The sequence below is a fragment of the Carettochelys insculpta genome, chromosome 1 (genome assembly GCF_033958435.1).
Source record: "Carettochelys insculpta isolate YL-2023 chromosome 1, ASM3395843v1, whole genome shotgun sequence".
NCBI lineage: Eukaryota > Metazoa > Chordata > Testudines > Carettochelyidae > Carettochelys > Carettochelys insculpta.
In genome coordinates, this window is record NC_134137.1 from 359,859,838 (window position 1) to 359,873,759 (window position 13,922).

At 40.3% G+C, this 13,922-nt stretch overlaps 1 protein-coding gene across 1 annotated transcript in view; it reads right to left on the minus strand.

Moving 5' to 3' along the window:
• Positions 1 to 13,922, minus strand: part of HGF (hepatocyte growth factor) — a 96,951-nt gene that overhangs the window by 23,025 nt on the left and 60,004 nt on the right. Inside the window, exons 10-15 of the mRNA XM_074984166.1 lie at positions 13,039 to 13,141; positions 11,216 to 11,355; positions 9,044 to 9,082; positions 8,495 to 8,591; positions 4,455 to 4,529; positions 648 to 791 (exon numbers count right to left, since the gene is read on the minus strand). Of these exons, the coding sequence (XP_074840267.1) occupies positions 648 to 791; positions 4,455 to 4,529; positions 8,495 to 8,591; positions 9,044 to 9,082; positions 11,216 to 11,355; positions 13,039 to 13,141 (598 nt within the window). The remainder of the gene's footprint in view (positions 1 to 647; positions 792 to 4,454; positions 4,530 to 8,494; positions 8,592 to 9,043; positions 9,083 to 11,215; positions 11,356 to 13,038; positions 13,142 to 13,922) is intronic.

The window sequence follows — 13,922 nt, forward strand, 5'->3', positions numbered from 1 at the left end:
ACTTTTTTCATTTTATTTGGCTGTGGAAAATCCTAGTATGTTGTTGTTTTACTTTAACACACCCTTTTCCAGCAGGGTGAAGGAAGCTAGATATTGTAAAGTTCTTGTTATTTCTCTTCCCAACAGATTATTTTTGCTTTAAAAAATATGAAGAATTTCAAACACATTGACAATGTTTCTTTTGCATTGTTTCATAATCTATACTTACTTTACCTTTCTATGATTGGCTATGTCGAGACAGCGGGCACTATTTTGGGATACGGTGGTATCCTGAAGTAACTGTCCTCATTTATAGAATGTGTCCATTGCCTCACAATGGTTTTTGAGATGATGGTTGTGCTATTCCAGCATCCCTGTACACCTCATCGCATAAGGAGTACAAGGATTCCGCAAAATAGGGCTTGATTCTTTATTTATTTTACATAGTGACACATGCCAAAATAGCCTATTTCAAAATTTACTCAAAATAAGCTACCCAAATTTTGTAGCTTATTTCGAGCTTACAGCACCATATAGACGTAGCCTGTGAGTTTAATCTATACAGACATCATCCATTTTGCTACTATCAAAGTTGGAACTTGTAGTTCTTTCTTAGGCAAAGCACCCATCAACCAGACATCCTAGAGTTAGCAATATTAAGAACTAACCTAGTAAGTTTCAATAATACCAAATCAGACCCTTCAGGTCCATATACCAACTGGGAGATATTCAGAACTTGCTTATGTTTTTCATCTCTTCTTTTAATATTATGAACTCCAAGCCAAACTTCATAGTCTTTCAAATCTTTGTATCTGAAAAAGGCAAAATTAGTATGACACATTTGCATTTTACTTGGAAGAAGGGTTCTTTTAAAGATGGGGATTACTTTTGAAAGAGCCAGATCTACAATGCTTTTCTTCTTTCGAAAGACGAATGTGCAAATGAGGTGCCAGATATGTAAATCTGTGCTTCTTTTGCATTTTCAATTTCCTTCATTTGCATGCTTCTTTCAAAAGAAAAATGCTAGTGTGGATGTAGCCTGAGAGACATTATCTGACACTCTTTGGTACAGATTGACCCACGCTACCATTTCAAAGTCAAATCAGAACTTTCCAAATTCAACATATTGGCTATTTCTACACTAGCTCCCCCCCGTTTCGAAAAGGGGATGCTAATGAGACACTTCAGAATATTCTAATAAGGTGCTGTAATGAATATTATGCAATTAGGATAATTGTGGCTGTGGCACTTTGAAAGTGCCCATTTCAATCACACGTGGCTTGTCTACATGGGATCCTTTATGAAAGGACCCCACACACTTTGAAATCCCCTTATTCTTATAACCAAATAGGGGATAAGGGGAGTTTGAAGTGTGAGGGGTTCTTTCGAGAAGGACCCCATGTAGACAAGCCACGCACGATTGAAAGCGGCACTTCATTATGCTAATGGGGCACTACATATTCATTGCAGAGCCTATTAGCATATCCTGAAGGGTATCATTAGCATCTCCCTTTTGAAAGTGGGGGCGGCTCATGTAGACATAGCCATTCAAATATAGGGTTTTCGTTTGGAACCATTATAGAAAGAGAGGGAAACCAAAAAGTTCACATCCAGTTCCAAGGTTTTCCAAAATCCAAACGCATTTTGGTGAGAACACACCACTACTATTCCTGTATTCTTGCTCCCTTAGGCTATGCCTACACTAGCCCCCAACACTAGCCCCAGATATTTGCATGGCCATTTCGAAGTTTACTAATGAAGCGCTGAAATACATATTCAGCGCTTCATTAGCATGCGGGCAGCCGCGGCACGTTGAAATTGACGTGGCTCGCCACCGCGCAGCTTGTCCCAGGGGGGCTCCTTTTCGAAAGGACCCCACCTACTTCGAAGTCCCCTTATTCCTATGAGCAGATGGGAATAAGGGGACTTCGAAGTAGGCGGGGTCCTTTCGAAAAGGAGCCCCATCGGGACGAGCCGTATGGTGGTGAGCTGCGTCAATTTTGAAGTGCCGCGGCCACCCGCATGCTAATGAGGCGCTGAATATGTATTTCAGCGCTTCATTAGTAAACTTCGAAATGGCCATTTGCGTGGCCATTTCGAAGTTTGGGGCTAGTGTAGACACGGCCTTAGTTTTACATTTTATATCAATTCCACCAAGTCTAAGATTTTACTATCCCACTTTTCAAGAAATTCAGCTTGATAGAGAATCTGTTTACTGATTATGAAAGTTGCAGCATCAAAGGCTATAGCTTCTGAAGTATTATTTTTAAAAATGGAAGTGATCTTATTGCAGGTTACCCATCCTTTCTTCATGCCTAAGTTGGGAACATTTATGATAATAATTTGCAGTCCCTTCCACATATATTCATGGCAGACCTCTTAGTCTGTAAAATGGTATGGCTGTGGTAGTATAATATAGCTATAGTAGTAGCTGGGTAGAGAGGTGCAAAATCGAACCATCTGGGGTCGGCAGTCAACCCCTGTACTCCTTGCTATCACAAGGAGTAAGAGAGGCTGAGGAGAGAAACTCTCCTGTCGACCTCCCTCAGTGAGGACAGCCAGATAAGTTGCTTGTACATAAGTTGACTGCAGCTACGTAATTGCCATAGCTAGAATTGCGTATCTGAAATCAACTTACTTGCCTGATATAGACCAAGCCTCAGAGGCTTAGAAAAATCCTTACAATTCAGTTAGCCTGAGTTAGTTACCTTGGTGCCTATGAAATAAATGGAAAGATACAAGCTCCTTAGATTGATTCACAGAAGCCAATATGCTAGACAGGGAGCTAATGAACTAGCCAATGGGAGATGCAGACCAAAAGTGAGTCTTGAGTCTCATCATCACATGGAGATAGGCACTTAAGTCCAGACTGTGGGGAAGCTGCTATGTCGGCTAATAATTCTCAGCTCCAAACCCTCTCTTGCAGTTAGAAACCTTACACCATTGATACAAGTATTTGGAAGAAAAGGAGGAAGAAATCATAACTATAGCCAACTCATTAAGATATTCACCTGGGACTTGGGAGGCTCCCCATTCAAGTCTCCCATGGGCCCACTGACAGGGAAACAAAGGGGAGCAGTTGTCCCAGGGCCTGGTGATACAAAAGGGCCCAGAGTTCCTCGCAGTGGCAGAAGCGGCCAGAGCCCCAGGCCCTTCAAATCGCTGCAGTGCATTCGCAGTGGCTCTTAGGGCTGCCTGAGGAGGTTAGCACACTGCACAGTGTGCTCCAGGAAGAACTAAAGACTGGAGGGAATGGGGCAGGTTGTGGTCTGGGTGGTCCTGTGGGCTGGCTGCCTTCAGCCCTATCCCTTCTACCACAGGTCCCACCTTATCTGGGGGCATGGAGCAGTGCCTTCCCTTACCCAGGGGCCCAGCAACACTGTCAGCCCCATTGGCTCCCATTACTTGAGGGGGAAAAGAGATTAGAAATGGAATCTATCACGTCTAAGGTGACTGCCCTACCCACTGGGCTATGGACATTCTGAAGCAAGGCTCCTTCAATCTCTCCTGATGAAGCTGCTGCACAACGAATAGCTAGTCAGTCACTTGAGTGGGGGACTAATGATCTAACTATCAGCCTATACATTTATTCTTATACATGTTCTCTCCCTCCCCATCTCTCCCCCCTTCCACCTCCCAGCAACTCCAGGGGTTCAAACTCTGTCACAAAAATCTTCCTCTTACTTTCTTGTTTCCATTTCTTGGGGTAGTGTCCTAATAATATCCATACTTCCAGATTTTCAGGTGAACTGTAATTTTAAACTTTCTGGCTGTGCCCACACTACCCCCTCCTTTTGGAGAGCATGCTAATGAGCCATTTTGGCAGATGAATACGAAGCACCTCACTAACACAGAGGCAGCTGTGTGTGCTTTGAAACCACCAGTTTCAAAACACACAACACCCGTGTAACCGGGGCCTTTCAAAACGACCCCCTGATTTTGAAAGCTAGTGCTTCCCATTGGGTTTTGGGTAGAAGGGGCTTTCAAAATCAGAAGGGTCATTTTGAAAGGCCTCCAGCTACACAGGAGGCATGTGTTTCAAAACGGACACTTCCGAAGTGCTCATGGCCGTTATTATGCTAATGAGACACTGCACATTCATTGCAGTATGGAAGTGCCTCATTAGCATGCCCCCTCTGAAAGGAGCGGATAGTGTGGCCACAGCCTTTGAGATTCATTCAGTTCACCGCAGTAACATGAGGTTAAATTAGGAGGAAATTGTCCATCACACTTGAAAGAGATCGTCATACACCACACTTGTTTGTAAAATGTCCAGTGCTCTTTTGGATAAGTAGTAGTAGTACTACTAATAATAATAACAACAAATGTTCCATAAAGACATTCATTATCAAGAGAAAAGGACTAAAGATAAAGCAAGAGGGAATGCTGCAGAGTTTAAAGGAAACATGCATTGTGCCACAAACTTAAAGAAAAGAAAATATATCCCAACTATGCAAAGCTTCAAAGTACTGTACCGAGAAGGGAAACATTGTCTTGCAGTTAGAACCCAGTTTTCCTTTACCAAAGAACCTCCACAGATATGTTTATTCCTGAAAAAAACAAGAAGAAAATGTACTATGTACTTTTTACCCTGCCAAAACTTCTAAGAGAATTTCTAAGGCCACCATTCATTTACACACATCATGATATTTAACTGAATTTAATGCCACTAAAAAGTAGATTGACAGCCCCACAAATGAAGATATTCTTCTACAGTGCAGTTTTATCAGATATAATAGCAATGTGGATTTTGCTCAGACTGCCCAACCAACCACTCTCTAAAGATGAGAGGGAGGTTAATTCCTCTGTTCATTCATGTTTTTGGCCTCAATGCTGAGACTAAAATAAGGGAACCAAATGTAGAGCTCTGATGTGGCTGTTGGTAGGAACCAGACTGAAACAACCAGCTCATTTCACACTGGCTCCTAAACTGCCACCAGATGGTAGCAGAATTTGGTCATTACTCAGCCAAATCATATCCTGAGTATTGACCTAAAGGTAGAAAGCGCCTACATGATTACCAATCCTGTGGGTTATCCAGTCCCCACATATTTCAGTTGGAAACAATCTGCAAAATGTAATGATGACATGTGTGAGATTATAGACACTGCGACACACTATATCATGTAAAATTAAAAGGATTAAACATGACAGATATTCCAGGAATAAAGAGATTTTGGAATACAGATTAGTTTGCTTCTATGTACAGTATTTCCAAAATCGTTATATTTATTTACTGCTGCTCTTTGGAAAGAGGGTCTCAGACATCAGTACTTTGGGAAAAGCTTAACTTCTCACATTTTATAAATTCAAACCATACAGATGTCCAAAGCTTTAACAAGAACTACTGGAATGAGACCAAATTCACTTATGCTTATTCTATGCTTCAGTTCAAAGATAGCAAACTAACACAGATGTTTGCCTTCTAGTTCTTTTTGGACTGTATTTCAGCTGGGGAACAAGTTGGATTCTTTTTAAAAGAAAAGTTCTGACCATATTCTTTGTAACTGCTTCACAAGGGAGAGTACACATAAACTTTTTGTCAATGTCAATTGGCCAGATTGGCATTGTCTCATTTACTAGTTATACCTGACTGGTAGATTTATGCGAGCATTCACAGAGATCAAAATTTTGCTTTTCCAGTGGCACAAATCCAGAATAACTTCTCTGCAGAAGAAATTACTCCAGAATTACTGACATATCATCAGTAATAGAATCTGGTGCAGAACTCAGGATGTTCACAGTATTTTATTTATTTATTTATTGTGCATTTTTGAGATGGTCCTTTGCATGCTTAATATGGACCCAGATCTGGGTTTTAAACACCACAAAGGTTGGAGGCGTTCAGCTCTGATTTTGGTTTTGCCCTTTTTAAAACTTCCTAATACTTTCAAAATTAGGATTAGAAGACAGACTCACTTGTGAAACTCTTTCCCTTTATACAGAAATAAAGCTCTAGAGCGATCTGAGAATTTGGTTCAAATCTCTATTCTAATTATTCACGTTGTTTCTGACAATGCAAAAGTTGAATAATAAAACCATATTCTTATTCACCAAGGCTACAACTACACTAGCAGGATTTTTTGAAAAAGCCGGGGTTCTTTCAAAAAATCCCACAGACCGTCTAGACACAAAATGCGTTCTTTCAATATTAAATTGGAGGAACGTGGCACTTTTTCCAGCCTACCTCTTCAGCTCCTGGATGAGGAAGAGTACCTTTTTCTGAAAGGGTCTGACAGAAAAAAAAGTGTGGACCCCTCCCCGCCCCAGGGCCCTTTTCAAAACTGTAGTCCTCCATGGCACCAGATTTTGCAATCCATGGCATTTCCTGACCCATTCTTTTGAAAGAGTGGCCAGGGTATGATCACTCTCTATCGAAAGACAGGATTGATTTTTCGATCCACTTTTTTGTGTGTGGTCATGATATTTCAAAAGAAATTGTTTTGGAAGAGGAGATCTTCTGAAATAATTTCTTTTGAAGGACTGCTGTAGACCCTAGCCCAAAATATTTTTTCACCATAACATTGTTCCCTGTGAATTTTGCTCACCTTCCCTGCTACCACACAAATGAAAAGCTTTTTGGAATTCATCTTTCAGAAAAGTCCCCAAAATCTTTTAAATGTCTTTTGTCATTCCCCTGGTAATTCTGTATTGTTTGATAATGCACTGTGGTATGGCATGAGACACAGTGTCCAACGACACATTCTAATTGGCCATTGGATGGGCTTTTTCAATTACATCACCTGTGCTGCAATATCTGAAAATGCAGAGACGCAACCTCATTATAAACCCCCACCTCAAAAAAAAAAAAAAGAAAAAGAAAAAAAAGAGAAAGAAAAAGAACATCCCCTAAGGGGCTATCCCCTTTCTGAGTACAGTTTAGGTGAAAGTTACCGAGGAAGAACAAAGACAACTAGGGCCACAAGAGAAGCAACATTTGCAAAATGACAGAGCAAAGCATTTGAACAAAATGCCTTTTCTGCGACCATTTCTGAAGCCATTACAAGCTACTTTTAAAGACCAGCCAGAATAAAAGCTAAATTTGGATTCACTTTGGTGACCAAATATTCAACGTAGAGAATCAAGACATATGCCATAATAGGCAGGTGGAAGGTCGTTATGGAAAGGGGCAGAAGGAGAATATATGGTAGGGTGTGGGCAACAGTGGTGTAAAGCAAAAGCCATACTCACTCTTTCTATTCCCCTTCCTATATTCCTTTCCCTCTACCTCCTTTTCCCTCTTTGCTTGCTTATGCTGAACATACTAGTCTGGTTCAACACAGAACCTATGCACCTGCACAGCTTTGTCAGATGCCCAGCTCAAGTCAATGCTTCACATTTAAGCATGCATTCAAGAGTTTTTCTGGATTACACCTATCTTGCCGGGCCAAGACCTCAGCCAGCTGATCAGCAGCTTATTCAAGAAGACAAAAATATTGTTTTATATACAACCAACCAGGACCTTGAGACAGACCCTGAAATTATCATGAATTACCATTGTTGGTATTTTTGGCAGTGCCTAGGAACCCCATGCATGGACTAGAACCTTGCGTTGGTAAAGCTGCTATAAATGCATAAAACTCAAATTTGATGAGACATTCCTAATATTCATGGAATACAGAACTGTTTGATAATACAAAATTAGTTTTCCTAACAGAAAGCAAATTGGAGATGGCTTTTAGGACCACAGACTTCTGGGGAATGGGAGGGAGTACAAAGGGTTCAGATGGTCCTTTTTTAAAGCTCTGTGGACTAAGACAGTTATCAAAATAGCACAGAAATAGTGCATACATTGGAAAAAGCAAACAAATGGGTTAAGAACTGCATTTGTGGAGGAGCAGAATAATGAGTTTAAGAAACATTTGTTTTTATGTTGGTAGTTCTTAATAGGGTACTTAACAGAAAACAATGAGATAAAATATTACTATAATTTTATCAAATAAGATCCTGCATAATGTAATATATGTTTTCAGTTAAGGAAATTAGGGTCTTGTTTTACAAGGAGAAAAGGGATTTCCTTATTGCCCATATTTAATTCTCATGCATATTGCATTTCAACCACATGTAACATGAAAAGAAAACTTTAAAATTTGACACTGGTATAATTCCTTCATGTCAGTTTAGATCTTAATGCACTGCTGTTAATTTGCGGAAGGGAACATGCAACTCAGTTGTTTTATAGGAGTCTCTAGAACAAACATTTTAAGGCTGGACATGGTGCCAATGATATATATGGATCAACAGCAGCTAATTTGGAAATCAGAAGGTTATGTGTGGTTTTTAAAGAAGAGTTTTTATAAATAGGATAGAAATAATGAGCTTATAACCAGTTCATTGCCATAAGCTATACTGAATTGGATTCAACAGTTATTCCAGAATATTTATGCTTGCTTATACAGTATTTAACCACAATATATGTATGTCTTCACTCTAGGTCTATATTTTAGTGTAACTGAAAACTTGCTTTTTTTTTTTTTTAAAGTAGGGTCAGTTTTCTATGCAAAATGATAGTTACCTGTATGTCAAACTAACCATCCATCCTTTATTAGTTTGTGTTGGGATTCCATTTACAACTCTCAAATGTTTTGTTGAGGCACAAGAAATGACAGTATCTGAAAGCAGGTGCAGAGATCACATTATACTAAAAACAGCAGTATGAAGCCTTTACAGTTGCATATAACATAAGGACCACACAAAGGTCAATTTGAAATAAACAGATTTTTTTAAAAAAAATATATGAGTTGGAGTGGCATTATGCCATCAAATGCTTAATAGGCTGCTGGCATACATACATTAAAATAGATTCATTGTTGAGATTCATGCAGTTAATAGTAAAAGCTACCACCATACCTCATCACCTTGAAGTATGTCTATCACAGAACACAACAAAGATTTTTAAGTTTTTCTTTTGTAAATCTCATTTTCTTAATCCTAGAAGTAATTTGCTTTCTTTAGCTGACCTTTTGGCAGGCCAGTCAGAAAACAGATTGGCTAGTTTTAAGGGACTTACTCAATTACTTCATCATAATGGAACATATAGTGTATATATGTAACAATTACTTACTGTCTAAATTGGTTGTGGTAGGAGTTGTATCACCTTCACCTAGCAGATACACAAGACGTCCATAACAGTGAAAAATAAAAGAAAGTCTAAAATTAAGAGAAGTCACAATAGAAAAATAAATGCTATATTGTTGCTGATTTCAATAGCTCACAGATTAAGGTTTAAATGGGTTTTAGAAAGGGCCACAAAGGCACAGAGGCAAGAAAATGGGGTAAAATTTCATTTAAGAAAAAAATGGCAATGTTTATAAATGTTTATTTCACATTTTTGCTCTTGGATGAATTTTGGATACATCTGAACAACACAGACATTTAGCAATGCACACATCTGGTTTCACATATGCATCAGCCAATACTAATAAATCAGCTGGTGCTACTAAATGGAATTACTTGCCCAAATTCAAATGACTTTCAAAAGAAATCTGACTAACTTCCTTAACTTAGACCCCTTGGAAAATCTGAGCCTTAGGTATATATTTATACTAAGGAAAAAACACCTGAAGCCAAATTTGGTATCTGAAGATCAAGTCTATGATCCAATTGTATTTTTTCCGTTGCTTAAGCTTTCATTAAGTTAAAAGAACTTTCACTTCTAACTGCCAGTGGTGATCAAAAACAATTACCATTGCCACATAGCCCACCAGTGCTTGCTGTAAACAATCCAAAAGTACTGATAATAAAAATCAAACACTGAATAGATTTGACATTTGCTCAACTATTTCTTTTCCTCTACACTGACAAAAAAAAACAACCCACCTGTACAAGGTTTATTTACTTTCAACTGATATAACAGCACCTGAATCAGAGGATCTAACTCTAAGAGCTGGTCAATACTTAAAACTTAACCTAGGTGTATCAGCTGAGGCTAAACACACACCTGAGAGACAATGGGCACAATGGACATAATGGCCGTGTCTACACGTGCCCCAAACTTCGAAAAGGCCACGCAAATGGCCATTTCGAAGTTTACTTATGAAGCACTGAAATGCATATTCAGCGCTTCATTAGCATGCGGGCTCCCGCGGCGCTTTGAAATTGGTGCTCCTTGCCGCCGCGCGGCGCGTCCAGATGGGGCTCCTTTTTGAAGGACGCCGCCTACTTCGAAGTCCCCTTATTCCCATGAGCTCATGGGACTTCGAAGTAGGCGGCGTCCTTTCGAAAAGGAGCCCCGTCTAGACGCACAGCGCGGCGGCAAGGCACGCCAATTTCAAAGCACCGTGGCAGCCCTCATGCTAATGAAGCGCTGAATATGCATTTCAGCGCTTCACTAGTAAACTTCGAAATGGCCATTTGCGTGGCCATTTCGAAGTCTGGGGCACGTGTAGACGTAGCCAATGAGACGAATGGAAGAATTCATAAAACTTTGAAGGAAGTACCCCAGACATATATTCTGTAGTCACCATATATTGTAAAAATGCAGAAATTCACAGAGAGAAAAATACACAGAGAGAAGTAAAAGGTAATAAAAATTTATACTTTCTTCATATCGAATACGATAAACTATAGAAGATGAGTATAATGCGGCAAATAAACTCTTTGTACAATGAAACAAAGATTTCTTTGTCTCCTTAGAGCATCTGAGTTATTTAAACACTGTAGAAATATCAGAAAATCATCCCGTTAAGGTAGTTTTTATTAATACCACTTCTCCCAGCATTTGGACTCAACATATTTATCTGCCCAACTCCCATGCATTAGGCAAGTACTATTATCCTTTTGCAGGTGGATAACTGAAGCACGATGAGGTTAAGTGATTTGCCCATGGTCACATGGGAAGTATATGGGAGAAAGAAAAAGTAACTGAACCTGGGTCTCATGAGTCCCAGGCTAATAACCTAGCTCTTGAATCACCATTCTTCCTCTTCTTGCCTCACAATCACCAGTATCACCTTCTGCTGGGCAGGATTCTTTCATCTGCTACAGACCTTTTGTCCTGCTGTGGCATCATAAATAAGCCAATAAAGGGAGAACGTCCCTAGCACTGGCTTTGCACAGGGCAGTTCTGCTCCCCACTGTCCCCAGGTAAGGCACAAATTATTCAAGAAAAGAGTTAAAGTTTTGTGGTGTCACATATTATATACAGAACATAGACAAATGTACGTGACAACTCAATATAGTCAACATTGTAGAGCTGACACTAACTCCCAAGTGGAAAGGCATCTTTTGTGCTTACATCGAGAAATTGGGCAGTAGTCCCAGGGAATGAGAGGGTTGCTTGTGTAGCACCAGGGTCCATGAGCATCATCATCTGGATTGCGGCAGTAGTTTTTCCTCAGTTTGCTAATATCCGGTTCCCTGAATACTGGTATGTGCCTACAGGGAAAAAACAAGTAAAACATGCTACCAATAAGTATGAATGAACATTCATTCATAATTTACCTGAATTCACATTGAGTATATTCAAGCATAAGGACTATAGGAAAGCCTGCGGAGTTGCTTTGTAGTTGCTTCAAGGCCTGGCAGAAAAATTAATTTCCTCAGATTGATATGAAGAATCTTAGCACAAAGCTCTATATTCCAGCTGAGTGCTCAATGGGAAGCTTTGGGCCAACTTAAATGGGAAATCCTAGTTCCTTTCAATTCGGTGAGAGAGGCTGATGAATCAGGCTTCCACATTCCACACCAGAGATGAGAGAGTGGCCTAAGGAAACCACCTCCACATCTCAAAGAATCATTCATTCAGAGTATGCATGTACATACACACACACAAGTGCATAATCACAGGGCTTCTCTTCCGGCTAACCTGTAGAGCTGTTCTATTTATGCTGATGAGAATGGGAAGCACAAACATACTGAGTCCATTAGCTAATCCAAACAGAAAGTTTATAAGTCTCATTCAGACTATACATATTAGTGCATTCAGAGCATGAGAAATTCCCTTCAGTATAATTGGTTAATAATGATTGTCAGAAAACATATATAGCAATTCACGTTGACTATGGTTACACTACGGGGAACTGTGAACAGAAGTCACTATTGGAAGAGATTTCACAACAAAACTTCTATCGACAGAGTGTGGCAGAGAGAGTTCCATTTGTACAGGCCCAGTTCCATTTGTACAGGCAATTCTAGGCCGCAGGGCAATTTAGTGATAAGACCCCCACCTACTCACATGAGGCAGCTGCACAGATGCAGTCCACCTGACATTTGGGCAGTGCTGTACATGTGCTGGCTGGTGTGCAATGAGCTGCCAACTGCACTGTTGGGCACACTCTTCTGGCATGGTCTGGGCTTCCGGCATGGCCTAGATTGCACTGCCAGCGGTACCATCCGATGGACACCTAGGAGCCTTGCAGCCCACAGCCCTGGTGGTGGCTGGGGATGCCCCAGCCCTTTTAAATTGCCTGGACCCCTGGGCAATTGTCCCTTTGGCCCCTTCTCCCTGTTGCCAGACTTGCATTTATGATTAATCTAGTGTGGAGGAGCCGATGTCTTTAATGCATCTGCACTTTCTGCTGAAGGAGTTATCCGGAGCTCTTTTCTGTGCAAGTGGGAATACTGCTGAGAATATAGCTGAGTTATGGGCAGTCCAGACAGCTCTTATTCTTCCTTGGAACCCTTCTTGGGTTGTTTATCCATTTTCATCCTAAACTCAAACTGAAAATTTGTCTATTGAACTGAGTTGCCTTTTCTACCAGCTTCCCATTGAAGTCAATGAGACTCGAGGATGCTCAGCTAGAGCATTCAGCAGTTCACAATATGTCATCCATAGCAAGTAATTATGATACATTCCCCACCTCCCACCCCCACAACTGTAAAAGGCAGAGTTGGGAAAATCCCTCACATTTAGCGTACTGCCTGAGAGATCCCAAAGCCTGTAATTAGTGGCAAACCTGAACAAAGAACCATTGTACAATGTACCAAAATGTTGAAGGAAATTGTGCTTTGAACTCTGGGATATTTTGAAGTGATAGAATAAGAGAAAGATGTGCCAACTGCAGGCACTGCTTGTGCAAGACTCACTGGACATTCTCTATATATCTTGAATCTCCATACCTCCTTAAGTCTTCAATATTTTTGTCCCACATGGAGCAAGTTAGCCCAGATCTTGTCTTAGAGAAATTTCCCATGTAATTCTTGCCATTTCCACGATAGCAATCTGGAGAAAGTATATTGAAAAAGAGAAATATCAGGGGAACTTGTACAATGGTGAAAGGATTTTTTTTTCTTTTACAGCAAGCATCCAAGTAAGTGAAGACAATTAAATGCTATATTTAGCAGACACTATACCAGATAAAGCAAAACATAATCAAAACTAGAAAACTAATGAGAGAAACTGAACCCTTCTGAATTTAGATGGCTATATCCCTTTCATGAGGCCTAAAGTATTAATTAAAGTATATTATAACTTGCTTTTATTGTGCCTTCTTAGATAAACGGGGAGCTTTTCAGTTTAAATACAATTTGCTTACAGTTTGCAGGGTCACTGCAAATTATTCTACTTCTAAAAGCTGCCAGGATACATTTTGCTCTTTTTTAAAAAGTCTAGATGTCTTCAATTGAATTGAGAACAAAACTTCTGCACTCATTAAGAAACAGCTCTTGATTTTGGCAGCACCAGATAACACTGGAATTTTTCTGATCTCTGGCAGGGCCAAGGAGTAGCACACCTTCAACTTAAATACAATTTAGAAACATGTCTTCAAAAGGAAATATGATGTTCTGTCAAACATTCAGGAGTAAAAATAATTGGAAATGGTCTATACAGTAGAACCCTCAGATACGTGCACTCAAGTTGTGCATATCTCAGGTGAGCAAAGCTAACATCTGGGAGCTGGCACCTGGCTCTGAGGTGCCCGCCACTCAGGGGAGACAGGAAACTGACCAATGCAGCAGCACCTGTCAGTTTCCCGGCTCCTGGGAGTGGCAGGCAGTCTGGA